The sequence below is a fragment of the Volvox carteri genome (genome assembly GCF_000143455.1).
Source record: "Volvox carteri f. nagariensis unplaced genomic scaffold VOLCAscaffold_28, whole genome shotgun sequence".
NCBI classification, from domain to species: Eukaryota; Viridiplantae; Chlorophyta; class Chlorophyceae; order Chlamydomonadales; family Volvocaceae; genus Volvox; species Volvox carteri.
The window spans coordinates 1,348,892-1,371,208 of record NW_003307571.1 but is presented as its reverse complement, the minus strand read 5'-3'; the positions used below and the strand labels follow the sequence as shown (position 1 = coordinate 1,371,208).

Here is a 22,317-nt window from a genome sequence, read left to right as displayed (position 1 = left end):
GGACGGCTTCTTGGATCGCGGGCGACGCATACAGCCGTGCAGGAGACAACCGTAGAGTCGAGGCAGTGGTCCAGTGGGGCCGTCGCAGCTGCGGCAGCGTCCGCTGTTGCTATTGCTTCAGCGGCTGGAGTAGCGACACTTGGATTACAAAGTATGGCAACGGAGGAGCCGCCGCCCACTACATCAATCGGCGCGACAAGCGCTGAAAGCTACGACGGGCTCTCTTTCGTCTCGGTAAGTATTGATTTTTTGAAAATAATTGGCCAATTCGACACCTCGTCACATATGGTTACGTAATTGGCCTTCTTTCTCGCACGAACGCTCTCACGTTGTGCGCCCATGACTCAATCCACGCTCTCCCGTGTCTCGCAAAACCTTTTAGGCAAAGCTCTTCACGCGTAAAACGTTTTGGCAAACATAAACACACCTACAGCTTAACTATCTCGTTTCGTTAGGCCTTCCCGGCATGGGTCTGTTGCTTGCCCTGCTCTGCAGCCATGCCTAGGCGACAGAAACCCTTCTTTCCCTTTCCTCTTTTCAGCACATGATAGCTGGGTCCGTTGCGGGGACAATCGAACACACGGCGATGCACCCCGTTGACACCATCAAGACGAGGATGCAGGCGATACATCCTCCAGGCCACGCAGGGTCCATGGTAAGGAGGGCCGTGCGGGCGGGCCCTATGCCACTAAAAATGACGTGTCACCCTTTAGCAAAACAAGCCATCTCAACAAAGTTGACACATGTGCTATGGGAACCCCCGGGCATATGCTGATGTCCCGGTTTTTGACGTACACCTCTGTCAGCGGCTTCTGGCGCTCATAGGGTCGGGGAAGGATGTGTTTTGTCTGGAAGGGGAAAACCCATAGAGACCTTCTTTCCCCTCATCCCGTCCCACATCTCACCCCAGGAGTTGCAACGGGCGATTGGCGTCAATGAACTGTGGGGGCGGGTGGGGTGGGGCGGGGGAGCTGATGTACGATCTGCTGTCCCCAAGGATGTTGTGGTCGTAACTCTTCCCTCCCGTCATCACCCCCCTTTTAATGGTGGTGCCCGTGTCCCCGTGATGACACGCACACACACGTGCCTTTCACGTCATAAAACACACGTGTCTTTCCCCTCTGTGCCGACCCTAACTCTCCCCCCCATAATCCCTCCCCCAGATATCCAGATCTTCGTTGCGGGAGGTTCTCCGTACTGTCGTACAAAAGGACGGAGTACGGGGGCTGTACCGCGGGGTGGGAGCGGTGGCGGCGGGAGCCGGGTGAGCGGGTTGTGGGCGTGTGTGTGTGTGTGTGTGTATAGGGGTGATTGGACGGGGCCAGTACCCAACAGCTCCCCCCCCTGGTAACGCAACTGCATGTATAAAATACCGCCACTATCACTACTGCTGCTGCTGCTGCTGTTACTACTACTTCTAATGCTAATACTGCTAATACTGCTGCTGCTAGGACGACGCAGCTATTGCACCCACTTAAAACTATTATGATGAACATTGATGTAAGCCGCGACAGAAATAAACAACACCAGCAGCAGCAGCAGCGAACGGTGTGTCCGAACAGGATTTGTTGTTTCGTTGGAGCAGATGGCAAGACAGCGAGGAGGGCAGATGGTCGAGGGCAGGCGGGCCGGCAGGGGTGACCCTGCACAGCCCTGTGTTGCCTCGCTAGTGCAGGAGCCCCAGTGCCGTACTACTGGTTTCACTAGCCCAGTGGGGGTATTGCCTGACGCCCTCCCTCTCCCCCCTGCCCGACCCCCCACCCCCCACCACCACGCCTTGCCATCAGACCTCCCAACCCTCCACCTTTCCTTGATATCGATATTGCATATAATCCCGACCCCCCAACCACCCCCCAACCAACCTATACACGCACACATTCGGACGTTACAGTTATTTTCTGAGTTCATTGCATTACATGATTACCCCTCCCCTCCCCCTTCCCTCCCCCCTTCCGTCATCCTGCGCTACCAGACCTGCACACGCGCTTCATTTCGCCATCTACGAGTGGGCCAAGCAGTCCCTGGGCGGTCACCGCGAGGGGCTGCACCCGCTGGAGACGGCGGCAGCGGGCTGCGTGGCCACCGTGGTGAACGACGCGCTCATGACGCCGGTGGACTCGGTGAAGCAGCGGTGCCAGGTGGGGGGGACTTGGAAGGTTGGGTGGAGGGGGGGGGGAAAGGGGGGGAAAGGGGGGGGGAGCGGGGGGAGTTGGAGGTGTGAATGTGAATTGGATGCAGCACAGAGAGAAGAGCACCGAGGGGGGCCTAGGGGGGCGAGGTGGAGGGAAAGAGGCGAGTCAGGAAACGTTTCGAGAGGGGTGGGAGAGGTGGGGTGGGTGGGTGGGTGGTGTTTGGATGCGGCGTGGCGAATGACGTGGAGTGCAGGTGAGGGGGTGGGGTGTTGTTGGGTTTGTGTGGTGTGTGTGTGTTGATCGGTTAGAAACTGTGTTGCGCGTGTATATGTATGTACGTATGTACGTATAGGCAGGGAGGGAGGGAGGGAGGGAGCGTGACTGAATGTCACAACATATACTAGCTGCAAGTGAGGAAGGAGGGAGGGGCATGAGGGGGGTACGAGCAACAAGTAAATAGACGTGTTACTCTACGGCAGATGGGGGTATGCGCATCCAACATTTGGCGTTGAGAAGTTCTGGGAGGACAGTTCCTTCCTGCGTGTTGTGGTTGCTTGTGTTACTTTGCTCTCCTCCTCTTTTACACAGCTCACTTCTCACTTCTGTACTGCAGTTGGAGGGGTCGCCGTACCGTGGCGTACTGGACGCCGCACGGCAGATGTTACGACACGAGGGGATAGGCGCTTTTTTTAAGTCGTACCGTACGACGCTCGTCATGAACGTACCATTTACCGCGATGCATTTCTCGGTGTACGAGACGGCCAAGAGGCTCGCTTGTCACGGTATGTGTCATGTGCTGTGTCACGTGCTGTTGGTGTGGTGGATATCGCTGAGCTCAAAGAAGGGCTCTGTTCCCCTTTTTCACACCGCGAGCACCCCCTTGGCGGTATGCCCGGCGGCGGAAATTAGCGTTGCTTTCATCATCAACCTTGGGCCTTCTTTACAACTTGGTTTGGTAGGGGGTGAAGGACTTAGGGTTAGCTTCCTCTTGTTGTAACAGAAATGTCTCTCTCTCTCCTCCCTGCTTTGCCTGCACCCCTGTCCTGTTCTGAGTTGTTGTTCTTGCTGCCGCTGATGCTAATGTTGATTTGCTGATGCTACTGCGACACCAGATCTGGACGACGAGACGTTGCGGGTGCAGCTGGTGGCCGGCGGGCTGGCGGGGGGCTGCGCGGCGGCGGTTACCAACCCGCTCGACGTGGTGAAGACACGGCTGCAAACCAGCGGGGCCACAGACCCCGCCAAGTACGAACAAACGGCCGTGGTGAGTTTTGGGACGGTTGGGGGTTTTCGGTTGAGTTCGGTTGGTGGGGTTCTTTTTAGGGCCTTTGGAAAGAAGCATGGTTTGTATGTGGTAAGTGGGATAAGGGTTGGGAGAAGCGCGGTTGTTTTTGAAGATTGAATGATCATCATTATCATCGTCATCATCATCATCATCATCATCATGATTTGGTACTTGTCACCTCGACACCATCTCTCCTCGTCCTACTTTCCAGCCACCAAACACCCACACAGTCCGCGCCGCTCCTATTCGCGCTCATCTGCGCCCCTTCCTCCTGCCCCCCTCCCCCTTCTCCCACCACCACCACCACCACCACCACCTCCCAGCTGCCCACGCTTCGTCAGATAGTCCGAGAGGAGGGCTTGCAGGCGCTGTGGCAGGGTATCAAGCCGCGAGTGCTATTCCACGTGCCGGCGGCGGCTGTGTGCTGGGGAACGTACGAGAGCATGAAGACCCTGTTACGAGGGCAGTGAGGGGAGGAGGGTTTTAGGGTTGCGGACGGTCTCCAGGAGGCAGGAGGGGGAGGAGGGGGAAGAGGGGGATGAGAGCGCCATGAGCTATGTGCGGGTGGGTGTCGGGCCATCTCTCTTTGTCCCGCAGGTGTAGGTAGAGGGTAGGGTGGGGTGGAGGAAGGAGAACTTGGGAAGGGGGTCAGGAAGGAGCGTGGTTTAGGAAGTGTGGTTTATAGCGGGTGTGCAAACCTATGTTAAGAAAATGATTGCCGAGGGCGGGAAGTGAAGACGCGATTCCCAAGGGGGGAGGGCGCTGCGCGGATGAGGAGGGGCAATGAGGGGGAGGGGGGGGAGGAGGGGGTTTAGACTTGAGAGGGGTGGTGTACTTTGGGGTTGCTTTGGGAAGAGGCGGCGCAACGCATTGGCGGTCGAACGCCGGTCTCCTCCGCCCGTGCACGCACACACATACAGAAACATGCAGAGATAGAGACACATGCATCATACCGGATAGGATGGGGGGGAGCAGGTCAAGAGAAGGCCAATGCGGGTTTTGGGTCGTACAGTCTTGCCGAGGTGAAGGAGGGAGGGAGGGAGCAGGCGATAATTGCGGTCGCTACGGGGAAGCCGTGGGATTGGGGCTGTACACCGTCATCAAGCGGTAAATTAAGAAGCCACCATCCCGCTACCTTGGAAAGCACGTATTGTTTTGCAGTGTGGGTGGTAATGACGATGTTTATGATGTTCTTTTACGCTCGCGCATCGGTGCTTTGCTCGCTCGCTAACAGCAGGGCGGATGGCCCCTGCTGGAACGCCAACAAAATCTGTACCACAACTGCATCAACTTGTCCTGATCCTCCTCGCCAAAATTGCATGGCACCAAAAACTTCCCGGTAGAATTTTCAAGCCCTTGCGAACAACTGAAGCAAGCACCAATATATCGCGCCAGTATGGTAATTTAAAACATTTTTTCTGTAACTCGTACAAGTGCAGAGGTCGCTGGCCTGGTAAATAATTAAGACATAACATCTTCTTTTTTCCGCAGGGAGATTGCTGAAAGGCCATCAGTGGAGATGGTCCTGCATGTTAGATGCTGCTGATGACGGATTAGCTCGTCAACGCAAGCGTAGCCATTACAGTAGCTAGGTTTAAGTACAATACAGGTGAAAGTGCACAGTGCATATGTGGGGGGGAAAATTCGTGTGGTCATATGCGACTACGCTAGAAGGTGCCGACCTTCAAGGGTCGTCCCACCTGTTGGCTGCGGGACTTGCACTCTGCTGGTGTATTTAAACGCACAACAGCGGGGAACAACCAAACGTATTGGCAACGGAAACAAACGGCTTACAACACGAGCAAACGTGAATAAGGGACGAGCCGATACTTCGTGCACGCCTAAAAATCGGATGTTTGTAGTTCCTCCGTCTCAAGAGATCGTGACCCGCGATTGAACATTCGTGGAACGGTATACTCTGTAACAATACAGAGGTTGTCCAGTGTAATTTTAGTTTGCTAAAATTTAATAATTTGGTTATTAATGGTGAGGTCGGATTTTAGTGTTTGTGTGTGTGTATGTGTGTGTGTGTATGTGTGTGTGTATGTGTGTGTGTATGTGTGTGTGAAGACGTTTTCCTTGATGCAGTCGTTCCTATGAGGATTGTGGCTCAATGTTGGGGGGAGCTGTAAGCGCATTTTGGCCTGTGTTTGGCGGTTGATGGCGACTGCCGAGCGTGCAGGAGATGCAGTACGTTTTTTCCAACACCAAGGAAACCGATTTGCCAGGCGATATATTGCAGCACATGCTCTACTCCGCTCCTGCCGCTGCAGGTAATCGATTTCCGTGGCGACAGGATATAGTGAAGTACGGATACGGAGACTGTGTACGGCACATGCGATCTAAATTTTTTATATGGCAACATATGGGCATATATTCCTGGTTTGGCTTTAAACTCTTTGTTCGGTTACCTTTTCTCCTCTCACGTCCAGAGCAGAGGGCAGGGGGCCCCCAGTGCCGTCAAGACATGCATCAACATTCTCGTACACACTCTACACATCTTGTTCAAAATTCAAAATAGAAACGAACGCGTCACGTCTGAAGTCCACCGCAGCCCCCTCTTAAATGCAGCTGCTTACCGATTTGACAGTACGACGTTTTTCAGTGCAGGGAAATCCGAGACAGCTTTCTGAGGTCAAAGTTGCCGCACCCTGTACGACAATTTTTTCATGATTGGCATGCAATCATACACATTAACACAACAGCGGGGACGCTCGTCGCCCCCTCTGACGCTATCGCTCTCCTTCACAAAACTCTCTGCCTTCACAGACTTAAGAAATCTTTTCTCAGACATCGCGCGCACACAAACCAGCGGCCCCCACCCGACGTCCCGTGTCAGAACGAAACTCCCCACCGGGGCCCCCCCCGCCGAGACCCCCAAGCTTTAAAAAAAACCCGGCCGTCCGTAATCTCTCAGACCAGCCGTACAAGAAAATCCTTAGCTGCGAGATGCGTTTGGGTCCTCGAAGTGTATTGTCCTCCGTCCGGCCTCCCCCCCCCATGAGGAGGCGCTGTTTCTGCGGCCCCTCCCTCCCTCCCTACTCCCTCCCTCGCTCGACACGCAAGACGACAAACACACATACAACAACTCTACAGACAGACAGCAGCCTTCATCGCCATCCCCCTCGTCCACATGCATACACACATACGTACATACATACACACACCCCGAAGAAAGAGCATTAGGCCTCGCTTTCCCCCCTCCCCTCCCCTCCCCTCCCCATGCCCTTTGCACTAAAAAAGGGCCGTCCCTCGCATCGGATGAGACGGTAGGTGTGCATGTTACGACACACAACTCCGTCCACACATGTCCACACATGTCCACACCTGCACAGGCATGCACACACCTGCAGCAGCAACAGCAGTGCACTCCGGTTCATCACCAAAGATTTATTGTTTAAAAATGCCCACCGCCCGCCTGGGAACGCGGCCCCAGGCGGCCCCTAACCCTGAACATGTGTACCCCCACGCCCCGCCAATCACTTCATGATGGTGGTGAAGTTAGCCCATCAGAAGCTTCTGATAAACACCCCGCGCAGAGTGTACCGTCCAGGTAGACAACGCTCTCCACGAGCACACTATTCCCACTGCCCTTCCATGCGAAGTGGACCTCCTTTTCCTACAGGCTGCTCCCGCCCCGTCATCCTGCCATCGCCAGACATCGTGCCAGATGGCCACTTTTTGAAAAGATCAAAAGCTTTTGCGCAGAATTATACTCCTCCCCCTCCTTCTCCTCCTCCTGCTCCGGCATATCCAGCTACCGATCCCCAGACCTACTTCCCCTCCTTCACCCGTCACTCGATGGAAACAGGCGGGAGGCCGTGCTGCCCTGCTGCCCCCGTCGCGTGCGCTAACGAGAGGTGGCTAGCGCGAGTTTCTTGAGAGCCCTAACCCCCCCCGCTGCTCCCCCGCTGCCCCCCGCAACGGAGAATCGGATGAGAGACCGGGTGAGCTTTCTAATAGGACCTCGTGCCTTAGTTGGGAGGGGTTTAGGGTATGTGCAGGGTTTCCGAGTTTCCGCTGCCTTAGTGTCTTAGGGTTTTAGGCCCCGAAACACGCACAGCCAGAAAATGCAACAGCACGCCGCGTTGAGTATGTATGCATGTATGTATGCATGTATGTATGCATGTATGTATGAATGTGTGTTTCGTTGAGTGGTAGGCAAGGACGAGAAGGAGAGAGAGAGCACACAAGGTAGGGAGCCACGTGGGAAGGAAGCCGCGCGGGATTGCGGACTGGCAACCGTACGACCTCATCATGCTTTATATTTGTACAAATGTACTTCGTCCGTGTCGTACGCCACCACTGCCACGTCATCCGAATTCGCGCCGCAAAAGGCCACCCCAGTCAGCATGGCATGCATCCAGCACACGCTCAGCAAACACTCGGCCTGCGGGGGATTGTGTTTTTGGGGGGGCGCCCCCGCGGACAAGAGAGAGGAAGGCGGATTTATATAATGGAGCAGGCGGGGTTCCGGTACGGAAAGAAAACACACGGGCCACGCATGCGCCCTACATTGCGAATAAAGGCTGTGTGTTGTTACTCGTTATTTCCCCCCTCGCCGTCCGTCCTTCCTGCGACCCCTACAGCTGCATGTGCTCCTCCCCCCTCTTTTCCCCCTCCTCCTCCTCCTCCCCCTCCCCCTTCCCCTCCTCCCCCTTCCCCTCCCTCCGCACCTTCGCTCCCCCAATGGGCAGGCCCCACACCCCCAGAGAGCAATCCTCCGAAACCGTGGCAATGATGTCCTTCGTGGGGTGGATGTCCATCGCGGATATGAACCGGGAGTGGGCGCCAAGGTCGGCACGCAGCTTGCCGTCACGCTGCATCACAAGGTGAGGGGGAGGAGGGGATGTGAAGAGGTTTAATTCAGTTGCTGGCTAGATCGGTGGTTAGGGATGCCGTACAAAAGGGATCCTAGATGAGCTGAGCCTTCTATCCCTTCAATTAAACCCTCCCCACGCACCCTCCTGAGCCCATGCGTCTACACCTCTCCCTGCCGTACTCACCAGGCCGTACAGCTGTACGGCACCGTCGAGCCTTGCCGCCACGACTAGGTCCCTCCGTACTGCCACGGACACCGCGGGCTGACCAGTGGGTGGTACGGCGGTCACCAGAGAGAAACCCTGCTTGCCGATCCTCTCAGCCAGCCACACGGCGATACCGCCCGCCTCATCACAGGTAACCAAATGGCACCCTAGGTCCTCAGTCCACTTGCCCTGGCGGCACAGGAGAGTGTGTGGGTGTGTGTTAGAGGGGGGAAGATGAGCGGGGGGGGAGAGGAAGGGGGGGGAAAAGGGGGAGAAACGTGTGAGAGGTAGGCATTCAGCGAGGGCCGACTTCCGCCTAACAGAAGCAGCAGCGCGACAGCATCCACGGATACGGGATTATCCAACTGCCACGCCATACATCTGAGAGCCATTCGCGGCAAAAATGGCTCGTAACAGCACAACACCACCGCCACCACTGCTTTCCAACCTCCGCAGGAGTTAGGTGCGAAAATCGACGGGAGGGCGGGAGGGAGAGGGGGAGAGAGAGTGCAGGAACTTCCCTTCCAACCACCAACCACCAACCACCTCGCAACCACTCACCTGCCGTGACTGATACGCCGACCCCACCGCCGTGATAGCCGTCTTGTGGTGCTTTGGCAGCGGCACCAGCGCGCTCTTGAACTTGCCATCCGCCTCGGAGAGCTCCAGGGCGAATACGGCACCCGCGGATGTACCGAAGCAGATGTGCGGGGTGCCGTCATTGGCCACGTTAATGGCCACACCCCGGGCGAAGTAGGCGGTGTTGCGAGCAACTTCGGACGCACCCGCGGGGGGCAGCGGGCAGACGTGGGTTAGGTGGGTGATGGTGTTGTCCCAGATCTGTAGGGTCCCACAGATAGGGGGGTGGGGGAAAGACAGGGTAAGCGCGGGGGCCGGGGTGGGGTGGGGGTGGGGTGGGGGGGGAAGTGAGCGTGTGGGGCGGGGCGTGGGGGAGGTGGGGTGGGGGGGGTGCGTTATGGGTACATGAGTACACGAGTGGAGGGGGGTGTTGAAGGGAGCTGCTGAAAGGGGTCACGAGTCGGCCTGGATCGCTGGGAAAAGGTTCTGGATTGCGACTCAAGACGAGCTGTGCCCCCGTCAGCCCCCAACCTCAAAACCCACCCGCGGCGCCATGGCTTATTCCATTACCCACCTCCACCTCCACCTCAAATTATCACACACCCCATCACTACCCCCAACTCCACCGCTACTTCTGGCGTATCAGTCTATCAATCCTCCGCATCAGCTTCACTCGCTCGTGGTTCGTCTTTCCCCCCCCCACACACACACGCACATCATTACCTGCAGCACCCCATCCTACACCCTATCCGACTCTTACCTGCAGCCCTGCGTCCGTCGCCAGCACTAGAAAGGTGGCTCCGTTGTGGGAGCAGGACACCACGGAGTGAATCACGTCCGCGTGAGGGGAGTCGAGCTGGGTGGAAGGGGGTAATGAACGCGCCCGTGTGTGTATTGTTTTGGTGGTTGGGGTGGGGATGTGGAGGATGTGGTTGGGGTGGGGATGTGGAGGACAGGGCAAAGTTGCACATGATGCGGGTATTGATGTGTGCGTGGAGGGGATGGGATGAACGCGGCATACAAAGACGTTAAAGGCTAGCCCCATGTTTTCCATGCGGTGCAGGATTTTAGTCACCGAGCCAAAGAACTGGGCGAGGGCTGAATGGCCCGGGGTTTGGAAGTACAGAAGGTTTATTGCCTGTGTTTCCCTGGCTTCAAATCCTCAGTTGTGCCAATATTCATACCTTGCGAACCGCAACGGGAGGGCTTGCCACCCCGGAAACGGGAAACGCGCAGGCCTGCAGTTGGCATTTGAAGGCCGGAAGTGTTTGAGCGCATGTTGGGGTTAATGCGAAAGACTTGGACAATGCTGCCCAGCCTAAACATATTTTAACGAACAGAAGCTCCTAAAAGCCATGACCGTGCATCTTGCGCAGGATCATGTAGGACCTACCTGCCGAATGTGTGCGTAGATAAGAGTTTCTCCGCAAGCAGTTAAGTTATTATAAATCAGCGAGGGTGAAGGTTTCATTGGGGCCTGCACTCAACGTAAAATGAAGGTTATGAGGGCCGTAAGCCCTCTCCTACCGACAAAGGACTTTCCACTCCTGGCGCACCTTCAACATTTGACTTTCCGAGTACGACATTTTATTGTATCTGTTACAAAGTTATACAGGGAGGTCTGAGGTTGGAGCGTCACAGAGGCACAAGAGCGTCACAATGGCGGGTCACAAAGTGCGTTGATGTAAGGGATACGGCGGAATTAGCCAAAATCAGTTCCCTATCGTCTCGTATGACACCACGAAAGCTTTCAGCGCTTCATGCTTTCATCCTTTCCCTTTCCATGGAGTTTGTACGGCCTAACGGTTTTCTTCCATCCGTCGTTCAGTGATTACAGCAGTAGCTTTATGTTCCTTTGTGCAATGGCCTGGGAAGGTGTAGTCATTAGCGACCTTTGAATTTGCTTCAAGGTAGTAACATTGCATTAAGAAACGGTTGCTGGCGATATTCTCTTTCTCGCTAACTGAATTTCCTTGTGCATAGATCTTGTCCTAAGGCTTTAAATTTAGTTAGTAGACACGTATATACCACGAGATCGCTGGGCGGCTTGGAACGGGGGATTATAGGCCAGCATGCTGCGCTCTCCAGCGCAAGCGCCGCAGGGCAAGGCTGGCGTTCATGGAACCCGAAATCTGCCATCCACCAAATGGGCGACGCGAAGCTGCATGGTCTTACCGCAGCGCCGGCCTATCAGGACGGCGGTGCTACGATGCCGCGCCAGTGCCGCGCCCGAAAACTCGGACCCAAGCAAAGCTGCGCGCCCAAGCTTCCTCGCCTCTATCTTCAAGTGAGCAAATCATACCTCCGCCGGGTTTCTATGCACGTCTCCACCTTCCACCCTTTCCCCTGCCACCCATCGGGTCCGGGCCAGCTAGTCAACCCTCGCTCTCACCTAATTGACAAATGTGGCAAGAACACATTATTCAGGATAATTACGGTCCCCAGCTCTCCCTGCGCCATGTTAAGGTTTTCCTGTCCCTACAGTCCTGCCGCCCGCACAACCCTTCCAAAACCCTCCCTTCCCCCGCGTCGCTCTTCCAACCCCTCCCCTTCTCCCTCCCCCCTCCTTCCTCAAGCGTGTGTCAGCTGTCGGCAAACGCCCGGATTCGACTGTCAATTTCTCTCTCTCTCCCTCACACTCTCTCCCTCACACCATCTCTCTCCCTCACACTCCCTCACTCCCTCACTCTCTCTCCCTCACTCCCTCCCGCACACTCTCTCTCCCTCTCATGTGTACTTCCCGCGCCGCTCTGCCCCCCTTGAGGTCGCTGTCCGACTACGGCATAGGGCGCAAGAGCATCTGGGAGGGCAGTGTGGGGCTCTTCCTGCTGGCAGGCTCGGCAGCGGCAGTGGCGCTGGTGGCATGGGCTCGCGGCAATGCCATGCGTACGGGAACGCCGTACAAGGCAACCATTGAGTTCCCGCTCGCTTGCGGCATCACGGTGCGTGTGCGGCGCGTGTTTGTGTGTGTGTGTTTGTGTTTGTGTGTGTGTGTAAGGTGGTGGTGGTGAATGTTGGGTAAGCCATGCGCGGATCATGGCGGCCTGTTTCCCCCCTTCCCGTCCATCGCTCTTGCCATCCCCGACTTTTCAGGCTCCGACCTCTTTATATATTGTTGGCAACCCCCCTCCCGCCCGCTGGATTTCCTCCCCCCCGCCCCCCAAGTCGGTCAGTTCTACGTCTGGTACACTCTTGCCCTGGCAGCAGCTTCACTCGTTCGTGGTTCGTCTTTCCCCCCCTCTCCCCCCCCTCTCCCCCACTGTTCACTTCCTCTCGTATAATTCCCCCTCCCCCTCCCCCGACCCAGATCGGGACACCAGTTCGCGTTCGCGGCGTCCAGGTGGGGCAGGTGCTGGCGGTGAAGCCCTCCCTGGAGCGCGTGGATGTGCTGGTGGAGGTGAGAGGGGGGTGGAGGAGGGCGCCTCTGAGGCCACGTGGAGGGGTAGGACGAGCCACCGACGAGTGAAACAGATACCAGAGATAGAAGGATACTCGAGGAATAGACAGATACAGAGGGAAGGGGGAGGGGGGGTTCTGGGGAAGGGTTGGGCAAGGGGGGGGACACGGAGCAAGGAGGGCTTGGGAGCGGGAAACCACATGATGATGAAAGATGCAGAAGAACCACTTGACAGTCCAAGTTTAAAGGGAGAGGTGAGGGGGGTGAAGTATCCGCTTCCGAAGGGGGTCGAAGGGGGAAGGGGAGGTTGCGGAGCTGCTGGGCGAAAAGGGCCGGGAGAAGGGGTGGGGGTTAGGTGGGTTAGTGGCAAATGGAACGACAGAGGAGGATGGGAGGGGGTAGGTGGGTGCTGGGGGAGGTGTGTCTGTGCTTATGTGGGGCGGGGATCTGGTCGGGGGGATGTGGGTCGAAATGGGTTTCCTTCCGTTCACCACATTTGTGCATTCGGACATACGTACATACGTACATACAGTCAGTCAGGGTCGAAAATCCTTCCCATGGTGGAAGGTAAAAGCGCCCTAGTCGATGGACGGTAGTGACCTGGGATAAAGTTGACTCTCGAGCCAACCAGGAATGGAGTCGAGCCGCCGTCGATCCGGCAGATTCCGTTGGATGCTGGTGGTGGGTGCGGAACCTGAGCGATCCACTGAGAAGTTGACTAGGGTGACTGGTTGAGGGTGCCCCGAAACACCGAGGAAGGCAGGGTTTCGCCGGGTAGTGGCTGCAGGGTGAAGATGTGGCCCCCCCCTGTCCCACACATCATACATACGTACGTGCGTATGTACGTACGTGTTTTCCCCCTTACCACGAACCCCCCCGACCCCAACCCCAACCACTCGTGGCTACTCTCGGCCCCCACCCACATCCCCCACCCCCCTCCTAAAACCCATTCCCCCCCCTTCCACTCCCGGTTGTCAGGTGAACGATGTGAGTACGGTCATTCCCCGTAACTCGGTTATAGAGGCCAACCAGTCGGGCCTTATTGCGGAGCCCCTGGTGGACATAACACCGCAGGTAGCTGTGGGTGTGTTTGTGGGTGTATGTGTTTGTGGGGGGGGGAAGAAATGTCCGGTTGTATACGGGTGCTTGGGGGAGTGGGGGGGAACAGAAGGGGGTGTGGGGGGGAGGTTGGGTAGATGTGGGCATGTTCGTCTTCCTTTCCATCTCCTGCATCCGTTCCTTGCGGCCCTCCCTGCCCCTCCCTCCCTCAGTTCCCAGTTCCCAGCTACACGGCTCTCCCCCACGAGCCCCAATGCGCGGAGGAGGGCGTGTTGGTGTGTGATAACGGGCACATCCCCGGGCGGCAGGGGGTGGCTCTGGACGACCTGGTGTATATCATGACTCGGTAGGAGGGTGTGTGTGTGTGTCTCTTCGAGTATGGGGCTGGTAGAGGGTGTTCATGTGTGTGTATATGTATGTATGTTGTTACAGGGTGGTATATAGCTTCACCAGCGGCCCCCTTTCCCTTGGAGGCAGTTCCCTGCTCTCCCCGTCGAGAGGGGCACCCTAATCCGTCACCCCATCCGACTTCAGAATGTATTCGTTGGGTTCAGCAACTCACCACCAGCATCCAACGAAATTTAGCGGATCAACGGCGCCACAACTTACTATGTATGTATGTATGTATGTATATATGTATGTATGTATGTCCCCAATACCCCCCTCCTCCTCTCCATCCGCCAGACTCGCCCGTCAGGCCGAATCAGACGGTGTGGACAAGGTGTTTGCGGCGGCTGAGTCCGCCACCGCCCTCATGGCGGAGGCAAGGCCGCTGGTGGCCACCGCCGCGGACCTGGTGGCGGAGCTGACACCGCTGCTGGTGGAGCTGCGGAGCGGGGGACTGGTGGGTTGGGTACAGCTGGAGTGGGTGTATTTGGGGGGGGGAGAGGGGGACGGGAGGTGCAGGGAGATGGTGTGTGTGTGGATGGTTGGGGGTGTGTGTGGTGAGCTGGGGTCCTCGGCGTCCTGTCGAGAATGGGGTTCGGGAGGAACAGTACGAGTTTGGGTTTTAGGGTGGGGGGGATGGTGTGGGGGGGAGTTACGACGAAGCACAGACAATTGTCGATAAGGAAAAGACATAGAGGGATGTGTGGGGGGGAGAGGCGAGGTGGAGGTGCTGTGAGAGAGCTGTTGTGTGCCGCGCTAGAGCTCGTCGTTTTTTCTACTTGACGTACGACTACTTGACTTGACGTGCGCGTGAGGGTGATATTATGTTGTTGTTCTTTCTCTAAAGCAGATTTGGATAAAACAACAACACGGAGACATACACACACATCTCACATCTCACATGCACGCGAATGAATAGAGGTGTATTTATTCTTTTTCTTATGGTCTTGCCGGGTCCTCACCCACTCCTTTGCCGTCAACCGCCAACCGTCAACCACCTCTCCCTCCCTCTCCCTCCTGTCGCAGGTGGGCAACATTGAGGCGCTCACACGTACTGCGGCTGATGCCGCAGCCGACATCCGGCGGCTGCAATCTGCCGTGCTGACGGAGGACAATGTACGGGCGCTACGACAGGCGGTGCTGACGCTGTGCAAGTAAGTGTCAGTCCGAGGGGGGAGAGGGGAGGGGGATGAGTCCGCCCGCCGTTGATACCCCCCCCCCCAGTGTTGGGGCCCATATATCGTTAAATCATGACAATTGAAATTTTTTATTGAGTACACTACGGCAGATTTGAGTCCATTTCGTTGGTGCTCTGGGACTTCGGCACTGGAGATTTGATCCTCTGCCCTTTGGTTTTGCTGATCCCCACATCCCCTGAAACCCCTAAACCCCCACACCCACGCGGCTCCCCGGGCCCCCGTCCACATACCTCCACCTAATGACCCTTCCCGTGCACTCAATCCCCCCCCCCCCCCTTCCTCCCAACCCGGTCCCCGCCACCCGTCCACAGGACTCTCGACCACGTGGAGAGCATTAGCAGCGACGTGTCCCTGTTGGCGCGGGACTCCGGAGTGCAGAGGAACCTCAAGACGCTGGTACAGGCGCTGTCAAGGCTGCTTGACGAGTAGGTAGAGGAAGCAAGCAGACAGCGCAGGAGAGGCAGGGGAAGGGGAGGGAGAGGGGGGTTACGAGGGAAATGGAGGGCCTTGAGGGCGGCGGGGAGCAGCGAAATCAGGCGGGGGGAGCCGCGGACGGAAGGGCTGTCCAGCTCCGAAGGGGGGTTGGGAGCGGGAAGGAAAGAAGGTTTTTGAAAGGGGGGGAGGAAATGTGTGCTGGGGGTTGGTGGGAGCGCGGGTAGCGATGGGCACTGATTGGGGGTTCGTGAGAGTTTGGACCGTGCCGTAGTGGCAGCGTGCGGGTGGGGGGTTAGGGGATCGGGTGGGGGGGTTAGGGGATCGGGTGGGGGGGGTAGGGGATCGGGTGGGGGGGTAGGCGGAGAGGACCACCGCCCCATAGAGAGAGCTGCTGGCAGCGGGCTGCGGACTGCTGGAAGGTGGTAACGGAAAACTGTGGGAAACGAGGGGGATGTTGGCGATGTCCGAGTGGCGATGGTAAGGGGTAGGGGGTAGTTTGGACTGGGGTCTTCGGACGGACCGGATGCGGGCATCCAATGTGTTTTTGTTTGTGTGTACGTGTGTCTGTGTGTGGGGGGTGGGTGGGAAGGGGAGACCCTTGGGGATGAGGATGAGGATGGGTGGGGGTGCGGATGTGGGTGTCGGGATGCAGGTCGGCGGAGGGGAGGGCACCACAGTCTGGATCCGGACTCGTTGAAGCAGGGCGCAGGAGTTGTGCGTGTGGGTGTGTGTGTTTGCCTGTGTGCCTGTTGTGTGCGTGTTGTGGAGGAATGGTGGAAGGGAACACATACACTTGCGTTGTGTGACATTTCCCGCGGCGTCGCGGCTCAGACCATTAAAAAAAACACTTGCGTTGGCCTTGCCGTGCGGCATCGTGTGAGGTAAGTGTCGAGCGCTGGGTGTTTCACGTGCTGGACGTTTGGGAGCCGCAGCAAATGGCAGCTGATAACATTTGTTTCTCGAACCCGTTTTTCACAGTCACAGGATATGATAATGATGATGATGATGAGGAGGAGGAGGATGAGGCCAGTAGTGGTGGTGGTGAAGACTGTGTTGTTCGTGGCGGGTATATGCATGCGTGCTTGCGTGCGCGTGTCTGTGTCTGTGTGTGTGTATGTGTTCATATAATCGGCCGGTGTCCCCGTCTTCATGTGCCTATGTATGCAAGAGTGTCTGTCTGGAGTACGCGGTTGCACTTGGGGGTTGATTTATAAACCCCCGCATTCTTAACAGGATCCAAATCCGAAACCCAACTCCGCATTCAAATCCTGATCCAAAGCAGCGCCTTAATGGGTGCTTACAAAAGTTGTTTTCCAGTTCGTTCCAAGTGGCGTACGAACACTCCTGTGTGAGGTGTACGTCTGTGCGGCCGAAACCGTCTGCCGGACAGCACACAGCCGCAGTGGCAGTGGCAGCAGCAGCAATGGCAATTGCAACAAGGGCCCTCTAAAATCGCTGGATGTCAAATGCCAAAGTCCAACATTGTTGAGGAGCGAGAAACCATCGCTATGAAGAGTCTTTTTGAGTAGCTGCCAAGTAATCAAAAGGGCCTTCCCGTCGAGGAAGCGGAGAATCCACCCTTGACAAGGGGCTGTTCTCTCTCTGTGTATGTGTGCGTGTGTGTATATGTGTGTTTGGGATCATCTGTATCTGTGCGCGCGCGCGCGTGTGTGTGTGTGTGTGTGTGTGTTTCAATTTTTTACTGAAGATGAATTGACCAACCAAAGAGAGCCATGCAGCATGTGCGCACGCGCACAGCCGCCTGCTGCGACGAGCGCAGCGACCGCAACTACGGTATCCGGCGTGTAGGCCGCCGCCGCAGCAATCAATCACCTCCATCACCACCGGTTCACCTTCCCACCTGCCGCAAGGTATGGCCGAGTGTAAAGACCCCCCACCCCCCAATAGAACGCCGCCTTCGACATGCTCGAGGTCTATCTCGTCCTTACGTCCGCCTCACCCCCCCCCCAGCAAGCCACCTAGACACCCCGCAGGGAGGCGATATTACATGCCTTCAACCATCAGGGTTTGTGCCTTTCACTCCTGGCGGTATGAGAGGCCACTAAGCTGATGGGCCAGGAGGTTTCCTCCCCCCCTCTACACACACACACACACACAAACAGGCATCCGTGCAGCCGGACAGCACAAGCATACCGGGCCATCCGGCATGCAGCTGCAGACCCACCTTACCAGCGAGTTAAGCAGTACTAAACTATACTTAGAACTAACAGCTAAACATAGCCAACTCTACCAATAAGCTTTCCAAGATGTTGTCGAAGGTTGCCATGTGTATGTTTATGGTACCTATGTAAGGCAAGGCACATATACAGCATCTGTTCGCATGAAAGCAAAAGCAGTCGCGTATGCCGTGTACATATGTCCTTTTTTGTTGTCATTGTTGTTGCCGTACAACTGTACTACGGCTTATGTACTGCGGCTGCATCAGCAAACCCATGTGGTTATGACGAGCACGACAGCATGCATACACCCGGGCGACGAACCATCTCCTCGGGCGGCAATCCTGAATACTTGGCCGCCGTGTCAGGCTGATCGTCGTACGGCCTGCACGTGCGGGGAACACGGCGGAAACACGGCGGAAACACGGCGGAAACACGGAGACATATGACATCCGGGAGCGCCCCCCCCCAGAGGCACATGGGGTCCGCAGCCTAGTGCACGTAGCAATGACATGTAGCATCACATCATCCCATGTGGGTGCATGTTGCGTGGATGGATGGGTACGTAGTGGATAGGTACGTAGTGGATGGGTACGTAGTGGATGGGTACGTAGTGGATGGGTACGTGGCGGAAATTCCTCATGCAACCAGCGCCAGGCCCGCTGGCCGAATCCCCGGTCCTTGCGTCTTTTACCCCCATCACCCCCATCCCCCGCGGCCACCGCCAGGATCGCCGCGGACTGTAAAACCAACACACGGGCCACGAGACGCACACGCATCCACCCATACGCATAATTCAGCGATCACATCTACTACTTCATTACCAGACCGCTACAGGAGCTACTACAGGAGGATAAGGCCTCATACGTCGGTGACGTCCTCCTAAGGCATCACGCGTGAGACTTCCTTCCGCAACCTGTATGTATGTACTTCGCCAGGCTCGCAGTTGTGATTAAACACATAGCTATCCACCACCACCACCACCACCACCACCACCAACAACAACAACAACAACAACAAGCACCACCAACAACAACTCTTACCACCTTCCCAGTCTTCTGTAGTTGTCTCTCAGACTTACGCGCATCCCCACATTCCCGCTCTACCCTCTCCTCTTCCCCCCACAAGAACTCCGTCTCCAGCCATAGGCCCAGCCCCATAAAAACCATAACCCTGCACACCTCCTCTCCCCCCAACTCCATCCCCCAACTCCATCCCCCAACTCCATCCCCCGACTCCATCCCCCAACTCCATCCCCCAACTCCATTCCCCCACTCCATCCCCCCACCCCACCCCATCCCCACCCCACACACGCGCGTGGCACTCACCTCTCCAGCACCTCCAGCAGCGTCTCCAGCTCGCTGTAGTCGCCCCCCTCAGCCGCCTCAATGGCCCACTGCAGCAGGTGCTGGCGGGGGATGAACTTCGGGTTCACTGACCGCTGAGCGGACTGCCGCTCCGCCTCAGGCACTCCCTCGGCCCGGAGTCTGCACGCCCAAGGAAGCAAAAGAAATGGGGTTTTAGGGTTTTAGGGTTCACCTTCTGGCCCCCGAAATCATAAACATCAAGCAGGTGGACAGGTGGACAGACAGGTCCCGACGGCGCTGCCGGGGGGTGGCGAGGTGAGGGACCCAGACTACCGAGCGGGAGCGGGAGCCCGGCAGGTAGCGGTGCGGAGGGGAGAGTTGGCCAACGAAGTAGCGGGAGGGCCCCAACAAACTAACTGTCAACGACCCAATGACATTTTTCAATTTCGCTCCACCGCCGCTGGCCCCCCTCCCCAGCAGCCCTACCCTCAGGAGCCCATTCCCAACCCCCCAACCCGCGCACAACCACAACCACAAACCCGAGTGGCCGTACACCCGTACACCCCCCAACACATGCATCCTGTCGGCGTGTACATGCACCCCCCTATAGAACACAGACCGCGACCCAAGCACAGGGTCGTGGGCCCCTTACCGTGCACGATAGGCCTGCAGCCACTGCCGCCAAGCAGCTACACGCTCCTCGCTCAGGGGCTGACCGCCGTTGAGGGCGGCCGCCAGCGCCGCCGGGAGATCGTGATGGTGACCCGTGGGTCGGAGTCCGGATCCAGATTCCGATCCGGAATCACTAGAGGCGCACTCCGGTGGCTCGTCTTCCGTACAGGAGATGCTGCATAACGCCCGGAAGGTGTTGGTGAAGTCCGCGTCATCGTCGTACATTAGCCGCATCAGCTCGTGCGTAAGTGTCATGTCGTACTCGCGGAGGCCCAGCTTGGCTGCCATACGGGCGTTGTACGACTCGCTCAGGACCTGTCGTGCAGCGGTTAGTTAAGTTGTTGGTAACCGATGTGAGATTACATCGCAACCGTCACGGCATGTGTTCGTGTCTCGCTGTCCTCCACGCGACCGTTATAGCTGTCTGTGTGTCTGTCTGTGTGTCTGTCTGTGTGTCTGTCTGTGGTAATTTTCCAGTAGTGCCTTTCCGCGGCACTGAGCAGCACTCGTACTTCCGCAAACCCGTCGTGACTCGCCGCCGCCCCCGCCGCCGCTGGTGAGCAATGAGAACAAAACCCAACGCACCGTAGTCACCCATATTGACGACAAACAGACAGACCGACAGACCGACAGACCGACAGACACACAAGTCAGACATCACAGACGGGCAGGGCAGAGATATAGCCGGTCAGATATCCACAAATTCCGCTGCAGCACTGTACTACAGCTGCCGTACTGCTGTACCTTGCTGTACTCCCTCAACACCTCCTCTGCGCCCTCCCTGGGCACCAGGTCGGCCGCCAGCAGCGCATTTCCCAACATGACTAAATTGAACTGCACCGCCTCGGGCTGGTTGCGGTAGCTGTACCTGCAGGCGCACGAGGGGGGGGAGACAGAGAGCGCTTGAGGGAGAGAGAAGAGAGTGAGGGTGGATGCCGAGTGTATGTATGTATGTACGTATGCATGTGTATAATGCCGTATGTCTGTCTGTTACCTGACGCCAGCACCGCCAGGGGGCCCATGACATCCCCCCGGTGTAGGTACGGCCATTCAGCCCGTTCACCCCTTTCCCCCTAATCATTCTCCCGTCCCACACACATACACATACACATACACATACACATACACATACACATACACATACACATACACATACACATACACATACACATACACATACACATACACATACACATACACATACACATACACATACACATACACATACACATACACATACACATACACATACACATACACATACACATACACATACACATACACATACACATACACATACACATACACATACACATACACATACACATACACGCAACATCCCCCCCAATTTGACACGCCTACCCCCTTACTCCCCCCCCTTCACACACACAACTTCCCCGTCCCCCCCCACCTGCGCCCGCCGGCGTCGGTCAGGTTAGGCGTCCAGTCCGGATCGAACTTGTCCAAAAACCCAAACGGACCTACGGGTTCGTTAGAAGTAGTTAGGTAGTTAGGTAGTTAAATCGAGTACCGCCCGGTGGTGTGTCGAGTATGGGGCCCATTGATAGAAATGATGGTGCTTCCCGGCCCCCGGCCCCCTCCTCCTCCTCCTCCTCCTCCTCCTCCTCCGCGCCCCGCCTCACCCCAGCTCACCGTAGTCGATGGTGAGTCCCAGTATGCTCATGTTGTCAGTGTTCAGTACGCCGTGTACGAAACCCAGTGACTGCCAGGCAGCTACCAGGGTCGCTGTACGGCAGGTCACCTCGCGGAGGAGGTCCAGGTAGGGCTGGGGGGAGTCTGAGGGGGGGGGCGGCGGCGGCGGCGGCGGCGGGAGGGGGGGACAGATAGTTAGGTATGGCAGGCAGACAGAAAGGCTGACAGACAGACAGATAGATAGACAGACAGATAGATACAGAAAGATGATTGGCGAGAGCATAAGGACAGCAGATGTGAGAGGACGGGGGGAAAGGGGAGGATGATGGTGTGGTGTACGGGGGCCGGGGTTAAGGCAGGTGGAGTTTAGGCGTACACATACACACATACACACTCACTCACTCGCCAGATGGGGGTTGTGGTACTTGATCACCCAGTCGGCTGCCATCTTCACCAGCCCAACCTGGGGGGGATTGCGGGAGACACCTCGTTGCAAAGTCAAAAGGGGAATGCGGGAAAGTGGGAGCGTCTACCGCCCCAAGGGCTAGCAATAATAATTAGTATAATAGTTACCAAATATTTTAAAATAATTTAAATTTAAACGAAGAAGTAATGTTGGTAATATTTAGTAACATTTAATAGAAAAATATTATTACCTGAAGGAGCACGTTGGAGAACAAACCCCCAGCCCTGACCCAAACAACGCAATCAGAGAACACATTTCTCGAACACTCCCCCTCCACCTCCCCCTCCCCTTCCACCCCACCACCTCATCTCACGGAAACCACCAACCCGACACGACCTCCTCCCCCCTCCTCCCCCCCCCCACACACACATATCCTACCCCAACAGGAACAACCCTAACACCGCACTCCCCCTGCCCCCCAGCCCGCACCTCACCTCCCCCAAGCCCCTGCTGACGGGCAGCTGGAAGGTACCGAACCTCATGAAGCTGGGGGCCACTCGACACACCACCGCCCCGGGCTCCCACCGCGCATTGCCGTTGTA

General features: G+C 56.8%; 4 protein-coding genes across 4 annotated transcripts in view; 2 read left to right on the top strand and 2 right to left on the bottom strand.

Moving 5' to 3' along the window:
* Window positions 1–544: 544 nt before the first annotated feature.
* VOLCADRAFT_62264 (uncharacterized protein) lies at window positions 545–3,887 on the top strand (the record flags this gene model as incomplete). Its single annotated transcript, XM_002952257.1, has 6 exons — window positions 545–648; window positions 1,172–1,264; window positions 1,973–2,138; window positions 2,746–2,920; window positions 3,245–3,396; window positions 3,741–3,887. 6 exons carry the CDS (start codon window positions 545–547, stop codon window positions 3,885–3,887), a joined length of 837 nt encoding a protein of 278 aa, XP_002952303.1.
* A 3,785-nt stretch (window positions 3,888–7,672) lies between these two features.
* Window positions 7,673–10,349, bottom strand: VOLCADRAFT_118068 (uncharacterized protein; the record flags this gene model as incomplete). Its single annotated transcript, XM_002952182.1, has 5 exons — window positions 7,673–7,807; window positions 8,094–8,237; window positions 8,424–8,633; window positions 9,006–9,217; window positions 10,208–10,349. The coding sequence occupies 5 exons, from the start codon at window positions 10,347–10,349 to the stop codon at window positions 7,673–7,675; spliced, it is 843 nt and encodes a 280-aa protein (XP_002952228.1).
* Window positions 10,350–11,752: 1,403 nt separating this feature from the next.
* Window positions 11,753–15,494, top strand: VOLCADRAFT_62179 (uncharacterized protein; the record flags this gene model as incomplete). The annotated part of the gene is made up of 7 exons (XM_002952256.1): window positions 11,753–11,965; window positions 12,331–12,420; window positions 13,399–13,494; window positions 13,692–13,825; window positions 14,164–14,323; window positions 14,893–15,020; window positions 15,377–15,494. The coding sequence occupies 7 exons, from the start codon at window positions 11,753–11,755 to the stop codon at window positions 15,492–15,494; spliced, it is 939 nt and encodes a 312-aa protein (XP_002952302.1).
* A 2,465-nt stretch (window positions 15,495–17,959) lies between these two features.
* VOLCADRAFT_62183 (uncharacterized protein) overlaps window positions 17,960–22,317 on the bottom strand; it is a gene marked incomplete at both ends in the record, with an annotated part of 6,377 nt that continues 2,019 nt past the window's right edge. The window contains 8 exons of the mRNA XM_002952181.1: window positions 17,960–18,062; window positions 19,006–19,164; window positions 19,637–19,971; window positions 20,401–20,524; window positions 21,068–21,137; window positions 21,310–21,530; window positions 21,708–21,772; window positions 22,210–22,293. Coding sequence (XP_002952227.1) covers window positions 17,960–18,062; window positions 19,006–19,164; window positions 19,637–19,971; window positions 20,401–20,524; window positions 21,068–21,137; window positions 21,310–21,530; window positions 21,708–21,772; window positions 22,210–22,293 — 1,161 coding nt within the window. The remainder of the gene's footprint in view (window positions 18,063–19,005; window positions 19,165–19,636; window positions 19,972–20,400; window positions 20,525–21,067; window positions 21,138–21,309; window positions 21,531–21,707; window positions 21,773–22,209; window positions 22,294–22,317) is intronic.